Source organism: Phyllostomus discolor, chromosome X (assembly GCF_004126475.2).
Source record: "Phyllostomus discolor isolate MPI-MPIP mPhyDis1 chromosome X, mPhyDis1.pri.v3, whole genome shotgun sequence".
Lineage (NCBI taxonomy): Eukaryota > Metazoa > Chordata > Mammalia > Chiroptera > Phyllostomidae > Phyllostomus > Phyllostomus discolor.
Genome location: NC_050198.1, coordinates 69,872,995 through 69,888,337, shown reverse-complemented (window position 1 = coordinate 69,888,337; position 15,343 = coordinate 69,872,995). Strand labels below are relative to the sequence as shown.

At 40.5% G+C, this 15,343-nt stretch overlaps 1 protein-coding gene across 3 annotated transcripts in view; it reads right to left on the bottom strand.

Annotated features, from left to right (window-relative positions):
- DOCK11 (dedicator of cytokinesis 11) overlaps nucleotides 1-15,343 on the bottom strand; it is a 189,816-nt gene that overhangs the window by 131,333 nt on the left and 43,140 nt on the right. For all 3 annotated transcript variants that reach the window (XM_036016645.1, XM_036016646.1, XM_028522215.2), the window contains exons 2-6: nucleotides 13,959-14,075; nucleotides 13,784-13,873; nucleotides 13,285-13,367; nucleotides 11,923-11,992; nucleotides 11,229-11,324 (exon numbers count right to left, since the gene is read on the bottom strand). In XM_036016645.1, the coding sequence (XP_035872538.1) occupies nucleotides 11,229-11,324; nucleotides 11,923-11,992; nucleotides 13,285-13,367; nucleotides 13,784-13,873; nucleotides 13,959-14,075 (456 nt within the window). The remainder of the gene's footprint in view (nucleotides 1-11,228; nucleotides 11,325-11,922; nucleotides 11,993-13,284; nucleotides 13,368-13,783; nucleotides 13,874-13,958; nucleotides 14,076-15,343) is intronic.

The window sequence follows — 15,343 nt, the reverse complement described above, 5'->3', positions numbered from 1 at the left end:
GCCAGAGATCATTCTGAAGGCCCTGAGCTGTCTGGATGACAACCTTTTAAACATGACCCTTTCTGGAGCAGGAAGACAGGCCTTTTATCATTCATCTGAATCAAAGGTGGAAGGCAAGAAAGTCTGAGCACCTCGTATCCTCTAATTCAGCAGACCCCTTTATAATTTTATAAATATATCTCAAGACTGTTTACCTCTATGTGTTACCTAAAGAGTAATTATTTTCTGCTAAAGTACATGAACCAGGAGCCCTGAGAAAGGATGGTCTTAAGGCCTTAGCAAAATAGTTAGGCAAAGTAGGTGGGCCAGGAATAATGTAGAAATGGGCCCAGTGAAACTGACTTATGTCTCAGACATAACAGAAAAGACGAGGAAACAGGTAAAGCAAGAGAGCAAGAGACGTGCTGGCTCTCAGAGCTACCTGTTCTATGCAAAGATAAAAGACACAATGGGGAAGAAAACCTCACAACTTACCAGCAAACTGAGTTGTAGTTAATTATAGCAGAATGTCAAGAAGTCTACCCTGCTAAAGAACCCCTACCAATAGGCTGACAGTCTAATGTCACTCATCTCTCTCCACCCTATCATTTTACAGTCCTGCCAAGTTTATTGGATCACACAGGTCTACCCTCTGGGAAACTGGTTAAAAATCAAATAGCTTTCCTTAAATAATTACACCATATCTGGGCACTGGAGACTTTCTAACTATTTAGTTTTGAGGCAAAATCTAGTAGTAGGGTCTAACAATGCACCCTTCTCATTACAAATAAGTTGTTTCACCAGTTTTATTTCAGCATCTCATGACTGTGCTCAAATTTTCAACGGCCCTCAATTACCCACATGGTAAGACTCACATGCCTGATCTGGGACTCAAGCAGCTCTCACAATCTTACTAATAATATAAAATAATACCGATTGCTGATATCTATGGAGTGCTTACTCCATTACATTGTTTGGTTAAGTGTTTTCCTCATATCATCTAATGTTCATAATGATGCTGTGTGATAATTACTATTATCATCTGCATATTACAGAGAAGAAACTGAGGCACAGAGAAATACCAAAAGACCAGACCAACTTTATCTACCGTGACTATCCAACTTCTCCCAAAACAACTGCCCTGTACATACTGCCCGCCACACTCACCTGATTCCCTTCCTTTGAGGCTCAACCTCCTTCAAGAAGCCTTCTCTGACCCCAGATCACAGTGATCTGGGCTCACATAGCACTTGATCTCTGTACCAGCTTTAAACAACCCCTTATTTGTATTGTCTCATCACCCCACCCCAAATAGGTTTTAACATCTACATGTTACACTTCTCTTTACCCTCCACAATGCTAACATGTTGTACTAGTATACAATATATACTTGGTGATGAATTCATTGATTCCTAACAGTATCTGGCATATGAGAAGCCCCTGATAAATAATTTTATGCAGTCATCAATGAATGACGGAAAGTAAAATATAAAAAACTAATGAGAAAACCCTTACTCATAAAACGAGTGCAATCTATTTGTTAGCTGTGAGAGACAGTGTGGTATACTTGGGAATACAACACAGTAATATGTCAAACATAAAAGATTGTCTCTTCTTTTTGTTCCAACAAACACAGTAACTTTGGCCTCCCAGTAAATATTTTAATATCATATGTGCTTTCTTAGGTAAAATCCTCTTTTGATTTGTTGTTCTCCCATTGCAAAAGAAGAAAAAGCCCTCCTATAACAATCGAGTAAGTAGGGACTTTTAGACTGTAGCTATATAGCAAATAACTCCCTTTTGTGCAAAAAAAAAAATGCAAGAAAAGGAAAGGGTACCAAAATAGAGTCATATATCAAGCAGTTGAACTTGCAACCCTGATAACATACCAAAACACTTCAACGTTTAATTGCTAAGGATGGGGAGGAAGAAGCTAGAGGAATGTGATCAAAATGAGCCAAGAAGATGCATAAAGGTGGGTGTCCCGAGGGTTGGCCAAGAATCTGCAACAGATATTTTTAAATGAAAAACCACCCTGAAGAGCAGCTTCTTCCTTATTCCATATATCATTATATCCCTTAGGAAAAGCAGTTCTAAACACCAAGGGAAGGTCATGTCCAATCTCAGAACTAGCTAGTCCACATTAAATTCCTTCACTGATACAGAGTTTTAAAACAGCAGATGTGTCTAGAAGCTACTTGAGAAAGAGAGAATGGAAATGAATAGGTTTCTGTGGGGACTGGAGTCTGTCAAAGGGATTGTTTCCTTTCTTTTTTTTTTTTAATATATTTTATTGATTATGCTATTACAGTTGTCCCATTTCCCCCTTCACTCCCCTCCACCCTGTACCCCCCTCCCACCCACATTTCCCCCTTTAGTTCATGTCCATGTGTCATACTTATGAGTTCTTTAGTTTCTACATTTCCCATACTATTCTTGCCCTCCCCCTATCTATTTTCAACCTACATTCTATGCTACTTATTCTCTATACCTTTTCCCCCTCTCTCCTCCTCCCACCCCCCTGCTGCTAACCCTCCATGTGCCCTCCATTTCTGTGGTTCTGTTCCTGTTCTAATTGTTTACTTAGTTTCTTTTGGTTTTGCTTTAGGTGTGGTTGTTAATATTTGTGAGTTTGCTGTCCTTTTACTATACATGTTTTTTCTTTATCTTCTCTTCTTAGATAAGTCCCTTTAGTATTTCATAAAATAAGGGCTTGGTGATGATGAACTCCTTTAACTTGACCTTATCTGAGAAGCACTTTATCTGCCCTTCCATTCTAAATGAAAGCTTTGCTGGATAAAGCAATCTGGGTTGTAGGTCCTTGTCTTTCATGACTTGGAATATTTCTTTCCAGCCCCTTCTTGCCTGTAAGGTCTCTTTGGAGAAATCAGCTGACAGTCTGATGGGAACTCCTTTGTAGGTGACTGTCCCCTTATCTCTTGCTGCTTCTAGGATTCTCTCCTTCGTTTTTACCTTGGCTAATGTAATTATGATGTGCCTTGGTGTGTTTCTTCTTGGGTCCAACTTCTTTGGGGCTCTCTGAGCTTCTTGGATTTCTTGGAAGACTGTTCCCTTTGCCAGATTGGGGAAGTTCTCCTTTATTATTTGTTCAAATATGTGCTCAATCTGTTGCTTTTCCCCTTCCGGTTCTGGTACCCCTATAATTCGGATATTGGAACATTTAAAGGTGTCTTGGATGCTCTTAATCTTTTCCTCAATTTTTTGAATTCTTATTTCATCATGCTTTCCTGCTTGGTTGATTCTATCTTCCTTCTGGTCCACTGTATTGTTTTGAGACTCATATTCCTTCCTTTCACTATTGGCTCTCCTCCGCGTGTCTTCCTGCATCTGTTTTATGGTAATCTGCATTCTTTCATCTAAATTTCGTCCAAAATCAACCAGTTCCGTGAGCTTTCTGATCACCAGTGTTTTGAACTGCGCATCTGATAGATTGGCTAGTTCTTGGTCGCTCAAAAGGATGAGTCCTGGGGGACTGATCTGCTCTGTTGAAAACATAGTTTTTTGTTTTTTGTTTTTTCCCCGTCTCTCCCTTTTTTTTTTTTCCGGTCTGGTTGCTCTTGTTACGGTGGGGGGCAGAGCCTTAGGTGCTCACCGGGGCTGGGCACCCCAGTCGCTAGATTGTGACGTTATATGTGGGGGCGGGACGGGCGGGGGAGCGGGGCGGGAGAAAACAATGGCGGTAGTTCCGTTCCCCTGGACTCAGACCCTTGTCTGGGCTTCTGGGCCGCGAGTTCTGCCCTGGTCCACAATCGCTACCCCTCTGGGTCTGCCAGCCGCAGCTTAAGTACTCAGGGATCACCGCTGCCTTCTTGCGCGCCGGATGGCTTTTGCGCCGATTTCGCGCCAAACCTTCCCCCGACCTCCACGTGCCACCGACCCGAGCCAGCCCCGCGCCCACCGGCTCGTCTTCTCCTACCAGTCCGGATGAACGCGTCTACTTCAACTTCTTGGCTGCCCGTCTTCCATTCAGATAAATCCTCTGCCGGATCTGGGTGTTATTCTGATAGTAAATTATTGTTGTAAATTATTGGTTTTCTAATCTTGGTTGTGCGAGGAGGCACAGTGCGTCCACCTATTCCTCCATCTTGCCGGAAGTCTCTCCTTTCTATGATATCTTAAACCTCTCTCCAAAACTTTTCTAGGAATTGAAGAGAGGCAATGGGTGTGTTCTCATTAACTAGAAAGTACTAATTGAGGAAATTAATCAAATATGACAAGGTTTGTCCTGTATTAACACAAACACCAAGAACAAAGCAAATTACAAGCTCTGAGTAAAGTGATCATTGCACCCAATCAACAGAGCTTCTGCAAGAGCTGTGTGATGCCAGCATCCTCCTCAGTGAAAGGAAGTACTTGGGCACGGAGACTGAGACTTCTGGATGGACACACATCAGTAGCCTCTCTCTTGTAGCCTGGATTCCTCCAGGCTCCTTTCTCAGCCGATAATGGGGATGCTCAGAAAGCACTTGTGGGAAAATAATGACAACTGTAGAAAATGGTGAAGACTATATCTTAACAACAGGCTAGAATTGGGGGGAAGGTATACACTGGGGAAAATGCAGCCTTTTATTCTATAAATATGGGGGCATATAATCTTCCAATATGAATAACTCAGCTTAGTTCCTTCACCAGCCCCTTTTACCCTAGAGCCTATTCCCGTCGACTTGAATGTCCTTGGAAATTCTCTGGCAGCTAGGCAGGGCTAACTTTCTAACACAACCCATACATGAATTACTTTGGCTACATTATTCACATTGCATTACAGGTCACATGGCTACTTTCTCAAAAGACCTTACAGTAGGTATCTTTTAATTCCCTTTTATCTACTGGATTTTGCTGACTTTTTTCTCTCTTCCCTTCATTCTTTTCTTTCCCCCCTTCTCACATCATTTTATTATTCCCTTCCTTGCTATTACATTCCCTTATTTCTGACAGTCAAAATGTCCAGGAAAAGGACTTGGACTTGTTTATAAAAGCACTTTAAAGTAGTTGCGCATTATTTCAAACTTGGTAAAGAAGTCTACATAACTCTTTAAATCCAGAAATTTTTAGATGAATAAGGACTCTTAAATGCACACTTCACTCTAATTAAGGCAGCAAGCTGCTGTGCTCTAATCCCTGTCAGCCCCAGAGTGATCTACAGGCCAGTGTCAAGACACAGCGCATCAGGGAGGCACAGATAAAATAGGAGGGAAGATGCATGGCTCCTGCAGGCTATTATTTGCCGATGAGTCATGATGAATACCCAGATCCTTCTGCTGTAGCTTCCTGGTTAGTCTGCTGTGAGTTTACAGAGCTATCACGGCTTGAACTCTCCAATACAAAAGGTTCTCTGCTCTCAACTCTGTGAGCTCTAGCCCTATGGTGCTCCTTGCTAAAACTACCAAAGCTTCTCGCCAGTGTGGGCTGAAGGTTCTAAGGTGGGGGACTTCAGATGCACCAAGGGTAAAATTGCCACCAATATCAGGAAAATGGCCAAGGTGATAACATAGCCATGTCATCTTCCTGTTTGCTTGTCTTCACTTCAAAGACATCAGAGTAGAAACAAATACATAGAACTGTCATTTCAGAATGTCTCATAAATTCTGTCAGCCCTTTGCATCTTTTCTTCTGTCTCTGCTTTTCTCAGCTTCCCAAAAGCTGGATCAGCCACTCATCCTACCTTTAGGTTCAGCCTCTCCTAGGCCTGAAGCAGGAAGAGGATGTATGACCCTTCACCCTAGAACAGGACACCTAACAAGACCAGCCCAAGTCTCTTGGAGCACCTTGGTCCATAGACCTGGACTTCCACTTTGGCCCTCATTCCAAATTACAGCCTGGCGACTACAAAACTGCTACCCATGCCCAATCTGCTCCCCACCTGGCTCTATACATTCACATGCCCTCTATTTATATGCAGAGAGAGTGTAGTAAACACTGCAAGTTTCAACTAATATCAGCGACGCTGAACTAAATAACTGTTAAAACACAATTATTATAGGAAAAAATATCTTGCCAAACCTCTGACACCTTAACTGAATGTGGCTGAACCTTCCAGTCATACTCGTTCTAGCAGTGATAAATCCTGAACTACAACACTACTACTATTGCTTAGGAGGTGAAACCAGAAGAATGTAGAATATACATTCACTTCCCAAAAATCCAAAATGGAGACCCATAATCCATAATGAAGAATAGCTGGGATAAGTAGAATCCATAACCGGAGACAATTCCCAAATCTCATACTGGCCTTTTTATTTCAAATTATTTCCTATTCATTCTTTTTAAAAAGCTGTGTAGCACATATGACCAATTCAGTGTATTCTTTTTCTTCCTTTGCCTACTGTTTGATAGAGGTTTTAAAAAGAAATGTTTTTATGGTTTTAAAAAGAAATGTTTTTATGGTATGTGAATTATACCTCACTAAAAAAAAATAAGAGGCCAAAATATGAACAGCTGGAGATAAAAAGAGGAAAAGCAAAGAGCCTAGCTCAGCAACAGCCGAGCAACAGCTAGCTAGGGACAAGCAGCAGCTGTTCCCTTCAGCCAGACCATGCAGTAACCAGGTTTCCTCAGACCCACCACCCATTCATGAATTTCTGGTTCCTGGCTAGCTCCTTAAAGTGGTGGAGTATGCAGCCTCAGGGATAGCTAATACAAAAGCTGAACAATCGACTTCTGACCAACTGACCGAATTTGTCTTCTATGGTCATTGTAACAAATTACCACAAACTTAGTGGCTTAAAACAACACAAATGTATTACCTCCCAGTTCTATACTATAGGTTAGAAGTCCAACATGGGTCCCACTGGGCTAAAATCAAAGTTGTAGCACTAGAACCTTCCATTTTGGAGGTTCTAGAGGAGAATCCATTTCCTGGCCTTTTCCAGAGTCCACTGGCTACCCACATTTCTTAGCCAGTGGCTCCTTCCTCCATTGTCAAAGCCAGCAACATAGAACCTTTCTCCGCCCCTGCTTGTGTCCTCCCCTCTCTTTCCCTAACTCTCCTCTTCAGCCTCCCTCTTCCACTTATAAGGACCGTTGTGATTACAGTGGGGCCACCTAGATAATCTGGGATATTATCTCCTGGCCTACTGATTAGCTATTTAAATTGCTCTTTGCCATATAAGGAGCATTCCAGGGATTAGAACATGGACATCTTGGGGGGGGGCATTATTTTGCCCACCACATCAGCCAATCTATATTCACAAATTATGGGAAAAAATTTAAATCGCATACTTTCCATAGGTTACTATACTTTGACTTATAATATATGGGCTCCTTAAAAATTATATGTAAAGCAAATTATAATTTACATGCATTAAATTAACTCACTATGGCAAGGAATCCTGTTGTGAATTCTTTTTTAAAGCTACTAATTCCCTACTGTTTTAGCTTATGCTTAAGTATGGATAAAACATTTAAATATTTTGAGAATGTTAAGGTCAGGGAATAGAGTCAAAAACCATAGAAGCATTTTCTGACAATCTGCACAGAATTGCAGCCTTCACACATGCATTTCTTTACCTATTAATTTGGATAGGAGTTATAATAAAGTTTTGAGTCCTACTACTCAGCTAGTGAGCACCAATGGTGTGCTGGACAAGAACAAAGGCTCAGGCATCAGCCTGCTTAGGTATATATTGCACTTCTCAAAAGTTGGAACTATGTGACCTTGGATTAATCATTCAATTTCTTTGTGCTTCACTTTCCACATCTGTAATCTAAGTATCAATACCTACAACAGAGGGCGGCCATGAGGACTCAATAAGGTACAGAATATAAAACACTCACTATGGTACCTGGCACATATTAAGTCCTCAGTAAATGGATTCTCTTAACATCACATGCAGAAGCTCGGGATTAGATGCAGGAGACACATAAGAAGCATCCTACAACTTGTATTCATTATTTTCAGAGCTTGAAAATGAAAGTGAGAACAGGACATGACCACTAAACGCAGCAGGAAAAATATTAAATTAAGATAAAATTTGAGTCTTCCCTTGGTAGACACCCATGGTTTCTGCTTGCAGGCAATGTGAAAAACAGAATGACCTTGAAAACTTAATGGAAGTGTGAATCATCCTCAGCAAACCACATGATCTTATATTGAATATCTGAGAGTACAGTTATATTCTCTACCAGAGAATAATTTGTTTCCCTGCAAAGAATCTTCAAGTAGCTTGTTAGTTTTACCTTTGGGTTTTTTTTTAAATATGTTTTATTGATTATACTATTGCAGTTGTCCCAATATTTCCCACTTTCACCCCCTCCACTCAGTACCCTCCATTCTCTCTGGCATTCCCTCCCCTTAAGTTCATGTCCATGGGTCGTGCATATAAACTCTTTGGCTTCTCCATTTCCTATACTGTTTTTAACATCCCCCAGCCTAGTTTGTACCTACCAATTTGTACTTAACCCTGCACTTACCCCCAATTCTCCCCTTTCCCCCTCCCCACTGGCAACTCTCCATGATCTCTATACCAATGATTGTTTCTGTTCTGCTTGTTTGCTTAGTTTGTTTTTTAGATTCAGTTGTTGATAGCTGTGAATTTATTGCCATTTTAATTCTCATAGTTTTGATCTTCTTTTTCTTAAATTAAGTCCCTGTAACATTTCATGTAATAATGGCTTGGTAATGATGAACTCCTTTGGCTTTACCTTGTCTGGGAAGCACTTTCTCTGTCCTTCCATTCCAAATGACTGCTTTTGCTGGATGGAGTAATCTAGGTTGTAGGCCCTTGCTTTTCATCACTTTGAATACTTCTTGCCTGCAAAGTTTCTTTTTTTTTTTTCAAACTTTTTTTGCCTGTAAAGTTTCATTTGAGAAATCAGCTGACAGCCTTTTATCCAAACTCCCCTTTAGGTAACTGCTTTTCTCCTGCTGCTTTTACAACTCTCTCTTTATCTTTAACCTTTGGCATTTTAATTATGATGTGTCTTGATGTGGTCCTCTTTGCATCCATCTTGTTTGAGACTCTTGGCACTTCCTGGACTTGTATATTTATTTCCCTCACCAAATTGGAGAAGTTTTGTTTCACTATTTTTTAAAATAAGTTTTCTATTTCTAGCTCTTTCTGTTCCCTTCTGACACCCCTATGATTTGGATGTTGGTACATTTGAAGGTGTCCAAGAAGCTCCTCAGCCTATCCTCCTTTTTTGGATTCCTTTTTCTTCTTGCTGTTCTCATTGAATGTTTTTTTCTTCCTTATGTTCCAAATCATTGATTTGCTTCTCACCTTCATCCATTCCAATGTTGGTTCCCTATAAATTTTTATTTCACTTAATGCAAACTTCATTTCTGCCTGGGCCTTTTTTATGCTGTTGCAGTACCTAATGAGTTCCTTGAGAGTCCTGATAACCAATGTTTTGAACTCTGCATCTGATAGATTTGTTCTGTGCTTGCCTTCAGGCTGTATTTCTTTATCTCCGGCAATTTGGCAGCCTCCCTGTGTTTGTTTCTATGTATTAAGTAGAGCTGCTTTGACTCCCTGTCTTAGTAGTGTGGCCTATTGTAGAAAAGTGTAAGTTGTATGGGGTAGAAACTTAAGTAATCACCAGGGTGGGTTAACCCTTATTGCCAGTCTGTGCTTCTGTGTATAGGAGGGCTTAGAGAGGGGACAATGCCACCGCCTGGCCTCTGGAGTTTTGTCCATCAGGAATTTGTCTCCTGCCACTCGCCCTGACACCAGACACTTCATTTTCTCCCCGTGTGCCACTGGTGCCTTTTCAGCTGCTGCTCTGGTGCTAAAGCCCAGAGGGAGTGAGTGTGCCTAAGTCCTAAATCCGCTATGGGCCCTTTAAGAGGAGACTCCTGAGAATCCTGCAGTTTCTTCCACCATCCCAACCCCAATTGATTTTTACAGCCAGAAGTTATGCGGCCTTATTATCCTGGTGCTAGAACCCTGGGCTGGGAGATCTGGTGTGGGGCTGGGATCCCCCTCACTCCCGAGGCATCACTCTTGATTTTTATCCACCACACGTCAGTGTGGAACCACCTGTTCCACATCTCCGCCCCCTTACCTATCTGGATAATTGTGACTTCTTTAATTCCTTGGTTTTCAGACTTCTATACAGTTCAATTTTCTGACAATTCTGGATGATATTTATTTTGTAGTGTAGTTGCAGTTTTTCCTGTGGTTCTTCAAAGAGGTGAGCTTTATTTACCTACACGCCTCCATCTTGACCAGAAATATCCCCTCCCTTACCTTTGGAATTTAATGGCTCTTCAAAGTCTCCCAAAGAAAGCTAACTTCATGTCTAAGACATTCAGAGCCCTGCACTATTTAAACCCTCTCTGTTTCTATCTTTGTCATAAATGCACTATATTCTGACCAAACTTAGAAAAACTCTCTAGTTCTGACAGTACTAATGTACTGCTCTATGTAGCAATTAGTTACTTTGGTATGTTTCTTATCTAGCTAGTCCAAAAGTTACCAGAAGCAAGAGACCTCATCTTACACAACCATATATTTTCCCTTGACACATTACATTTATTTCCACATAGAAACCTTGGCCAGAGGGGGGAGGTGTTGAGGGGCTGGATAAAAAAAGATGAAGGGATTAAGGAGTACAAATTGATAGTTATAAAGTAGTTATGGTGGCGGAAAGTACAACACAGGGAATATAGTGAATAATACTGTAATGACTATGAATGGTGCCAGGTGGGTACTGGAAATATCAGGAGGAACACTTTGTAAAGTATATGATTGTCTAACTACTAACTCATTTTCACTAGGGGCCACATCGGCCTCATGGTTGCCTTCAAATGGCTGAAATAATTTTAGGACTGTATAAATATAACTACTGCTTAACTGTTAAGGAGTTAAAATTACATTCAGCCCTTTGAAGGCAACCTTGAGGCTGATATGGCCCCTGGTGAAAATGAGTTTGACACCCCTGCCCTATGCTGTACACCTGAAACAAATACAAAATAATATTAAATGTAAAGTGTAATTGAAAAATAAAAGAAATGTTCAATGTACTTTTCTTTCAAAGCAATTCTTCGTTCCACTAGCACCCTTTGCAACTTCTTGATTCAGAAGATAATTATTACGTTCCTTTAAAAAGTTACCTTCTAAATTCATCCTGAGGTTTCAGATTTTCAAAATTCCATACATATGTGAGAATCCTCTCATTAAAGATATTTTTGCTAGGGTTCATTGTCAAATTTTTTGAAAAGAAATATTCTTTCCAAACAGGCCACTCATGAGAATATCATTAAAATACAAAATACTATAACTACTTACCTTCATGGTAACCGTGATGGTGCTATTTACATTCGCTTTATGCAACCAGCCTTGTTTTATCACGCCACCTTTCTGAGAACATAAAGATGATGAATCCTGAAAAGAGCAAAAACCATCAGTGAAACAATAGCCAGGCATCTAATCAGATACTGGGGGGCCCTTCCCCAGTTTCCAATGAAAGCATAGCATTCCCCTCCCTCTACAAAGATGCCTAATTTCCCTTGAAATTATCAATGGCTGAATGAAAGCCTATGTGCTATGCACATAGTAGGCACTCAATATTTACTTAATCATATGAACTGTCATCTGGGAAAGTCTTCTGCATTATGTAAACAGGCAAATTGCCCCTCAAAAATGTCACAAACATCCAAGCCATCTGTCCCATGAGGGAACTATCAGGCAGGAGAGTCCAGATGAATCACCAAACCACATGCGCAGTGCGGTAAGAGCTACTCTACAAGCATGTTCCACAGGTAGAAAAATGTGTCTATATCAAATCATAGCAGATTTCAATTGATTTTTTTGCTCAACTCCACTTGGAAATGCAATGACTTTTAATTAAAAAAAAACAAACACTTATTAGTTTGAAAATTGGCCACAGATCATTCAAAAACAATTGTTTTCCTCATCTTAAGGAAATCCCTCTCAGTAGAAGTGACCTTGAAGAAACCAATGCAGTGGCCCCAATCTTTACCTCATCTTTCTCACAGTCCTCATCAATTTCAAATACATGATTGGGAATCTTTTCTGGTCTCAGAGATTTGCTGAAAATGCAAGAGAATTGTCTTAGGCACTGAACAAAACAGACAAAATAAAACAAAACAAGACCAGCAAACTTGTTTCTTTCACAACCAGGAATATGCCAAGACATGAGGAGGAGGGATTCTTCCCTCCCTTCCAAACTCAGACTCTGCCCTCTGACTAAAACTTATACTTGTTTTATATAAAGGACTCCCACGTGTGCAGCCAGCAGCAAAGATATAACTAAGCCCAGACACTTTGTCAGAAGGGCATTGCCAAGGAATGTGTGCCAGAGCTGTTTCTGGTGGCAGAACCATATCTTTTTCTAGGTGGAAAAGCAACATAGTGTAATTCAAGCTCTTCCATCTGTTTGATGTATGACCTTGGATTGGTCATCTTAGGACTCAAGTTTTACAGGGCATCTTTAGGACTCATTTTTCTCTTCTGGGAAAGGGCTTTGAAAACTATAAAAGGCTACACAGCCCTGGCCAGGTTGCTCAGTTGGTTGGAGTGTTGTCCCATACACCAAAAGGTTGCAGGTTTGCTCCTTGTTCAGAGTAGATACATAGGTTGCAGGTTCAATTCCTGGTCAAGGCACATACAGGAGGCAACCAAATGATTTTTTCTCACATATTCATGTATCATTGTTTCTTTCCCCTCCCTCCCCCACTTCCTCTCTCTCTAAAAATCCATATAATGTATCCTCAGATGAGGACTTTTTAAAAATGTGTTTTGTAAAAAAGGCTACACACACAAAGTCATATTTCTCCTAAACTTTATCTGAAGCTATCCTGTGAGGTTGGTAGTGCTATGGATAAGAAAAGGAAGAAAAGTGAGACCTCAAACAGAGTGAGTGACTGGCCCAAAGTCATCTCTAGCTAGTATGTGGTAGAAATAAGATGGAACCCTGACAGTCTGGCTCCTGGACCAGTGTGCTCACAGCGGTCTCTCAAGTCAACGGAAAGAGATGCACTTTTGTCAAAAGGTATCAAATTGAGCCAAAGTATCTTTGAGCTTTTTCATTGACACCATTGGACAATAGTAACTACAGTATGCAGAGTCAAATAAAGATGACTTTATGGTCAATACAAATACATCAAAGCCAAAAAGTGAACTTGTACATTTTGGAAAGAATTTCAGTGAGCAAAGTTAGAACATATTCAGTTACCAAAAGTACTGCATTTATGAAATATGCTGACTGTTTGAGGTTTTTCTGTATCATAAATTATAACTAAGAAGTTTCAGAAGTGGTTAAAAAAAGATAAAATGTTTAATAATTCTCCTTTTCAAGGCTTCCCTTGAATTCTGGACTTACCATGGTAACATTCGAAAGTCCCCAGAGAATTCTTCATATTTGTAGTTTACTATGTGCCAATCCATGCTGTAGGTTTTAATACACTGAAAGAAAAGAGGAAATCTGTAATTTTGTATATAGGAAAGTAGACATATAGCCACTTTTTAAAAGTCTGGCAATAAGCTGACGGACTTCTAAAAATCACTTGGGAAATGTTGGTACTCGGATCTTCCTTTGGGGATTAACTGTGTCTCCCTAAATGAATTGGCAGCAATAAATGCCATTTCTTATGCTCTCTTGAACACTGAATCCAAGTGTAGACGATATTCAAATCCAAAAGAAAAAGACTAAGAACACATGCTGCTTGTGACGGTGTTTAAGCTGTAATCCCTGTATCACACCATGCACACTTCTTCCGTAGGTCAGTTAAAGTGACCCCAATTTTATTTTCCATTTACACTAAAGGAAGAATATTTTAAATATATGATGAATGTTCTTCTGTGGCCTTTGAGAATCTTACTTCTTTGACAAACAAACTCTGAGCCCTTTTTTCAGCATCTTCTGGTACAGTGGACTGCATTGTTCTGTGCTGACGACTTATCACCGAGATCTAGAAGACAAGGAACATTCTTGCTTTAAGAACTGGCTTGGCAAATGCAGGGGTTTTTTCTTTAAAAAGAGGCTTATGAACTCACAGATATATCTTCCATTGGAAACATAAGCAGGTCTCTCAGAGGGTCGCTGTAAATCTGGGTTTTTCTTTGGGTGATAACATTCTCATAGTCCAAAGGCTCAACAACTTTAGTCTTCTCCTTAATAAGAGACAAAAACAGTTAATACGATCAAACTCATAAAAGGTAAGTTTCTCCCCATGTGCTAAAGACACACTGTTTCACAAACGAAAGGATAACAGATGGTAGTAAACACTTAAAGAGACACTTCTCAAGAGAAATATTCTCCATAACTAAATACACACCAAGCACACACACACAGACCTCTCTGCTAAAGACAAGAATTCTGGAGAGATGGCACTGTACTCTGCTTATCCATGTGTCTTCTACAGATTTACTAAATTTGAAGTAAAACAAAAAATGGTATATTTCGTCCTGGATGGTGTGGCTCAGTGGACTGAGTACCAGCCTCCCAAAAGGTCACCTGGACTCCCAGTCAGGGCACATGCCTGGGTTGTGGGCCGGGTCCCCAGTAGGGGGTGTGCAAGAGGCAACCATACATTGATGTTTCTCTCCCTCTCTTTCTCCCTCCCTTACTCTCTCTCTGAAAATAAGTAAATAAAATCTTTAAAAAAAATTTTAAAGCCCTGGCTGGTGTAGCTCAGTAGATTGAGCGCGGGCTGGGAACCAAAGTGTCCCAGGTTCGATTCCCAGCCAGGGTACATTCCTGGGTTGCAGACCATAACCCCCAGCAACCACACATTGATGTTTCTCTCTCTCTCTCTCTCTCTCTCTCTCTCTCTCTCTCTCTCTCCCTCCCTCTCTTCCCTCTCTAGAAATAAATAAATAAAATAAAATAAAATAAAATAAATTTTTAAGTGGTATATTTGGAAGCCTAGCAGTTGATATTTACTGAATATTCATTATTCATTGGGTAACTGAAGGGGAGGAAGTTTCAGCATCCATGTGCCTACTCTGTAACAGGCACACTGTCTAAAAGGGTGTATCAAAGTTCCAGCATAGCTGGGGCAAGCACAGGTACTACAGATGCTTGATCCAGTGGTCCGGGTAGAAAAGGGTGAGTTCCAGGTGGCAAAGTTGGTGGATCCCTGTTGAACTTCCCAGTAACCTGACCACTGATAGTGGGGCCCTAGCCTAAATGTAATGTTACAAAGAGCCAGGTCAGTGACTCTGAAAAATCTAGAATCTGATTTATTAGTAAGACTGCTAACAGCATTTACTGAGCCCTTTGTATATGCCAGGCACCATGCCAAGTGCTTTCTCTATATTGTCTCATGTTATACTCATAATAACACTATGAAAGAGGTTTAATCTTTGTCCTCATTTTACAGATGAGGAAATCCTGAAAGCAATTCCAGTAAAGTACCTTGTCCACCTTCAGAGCTAGA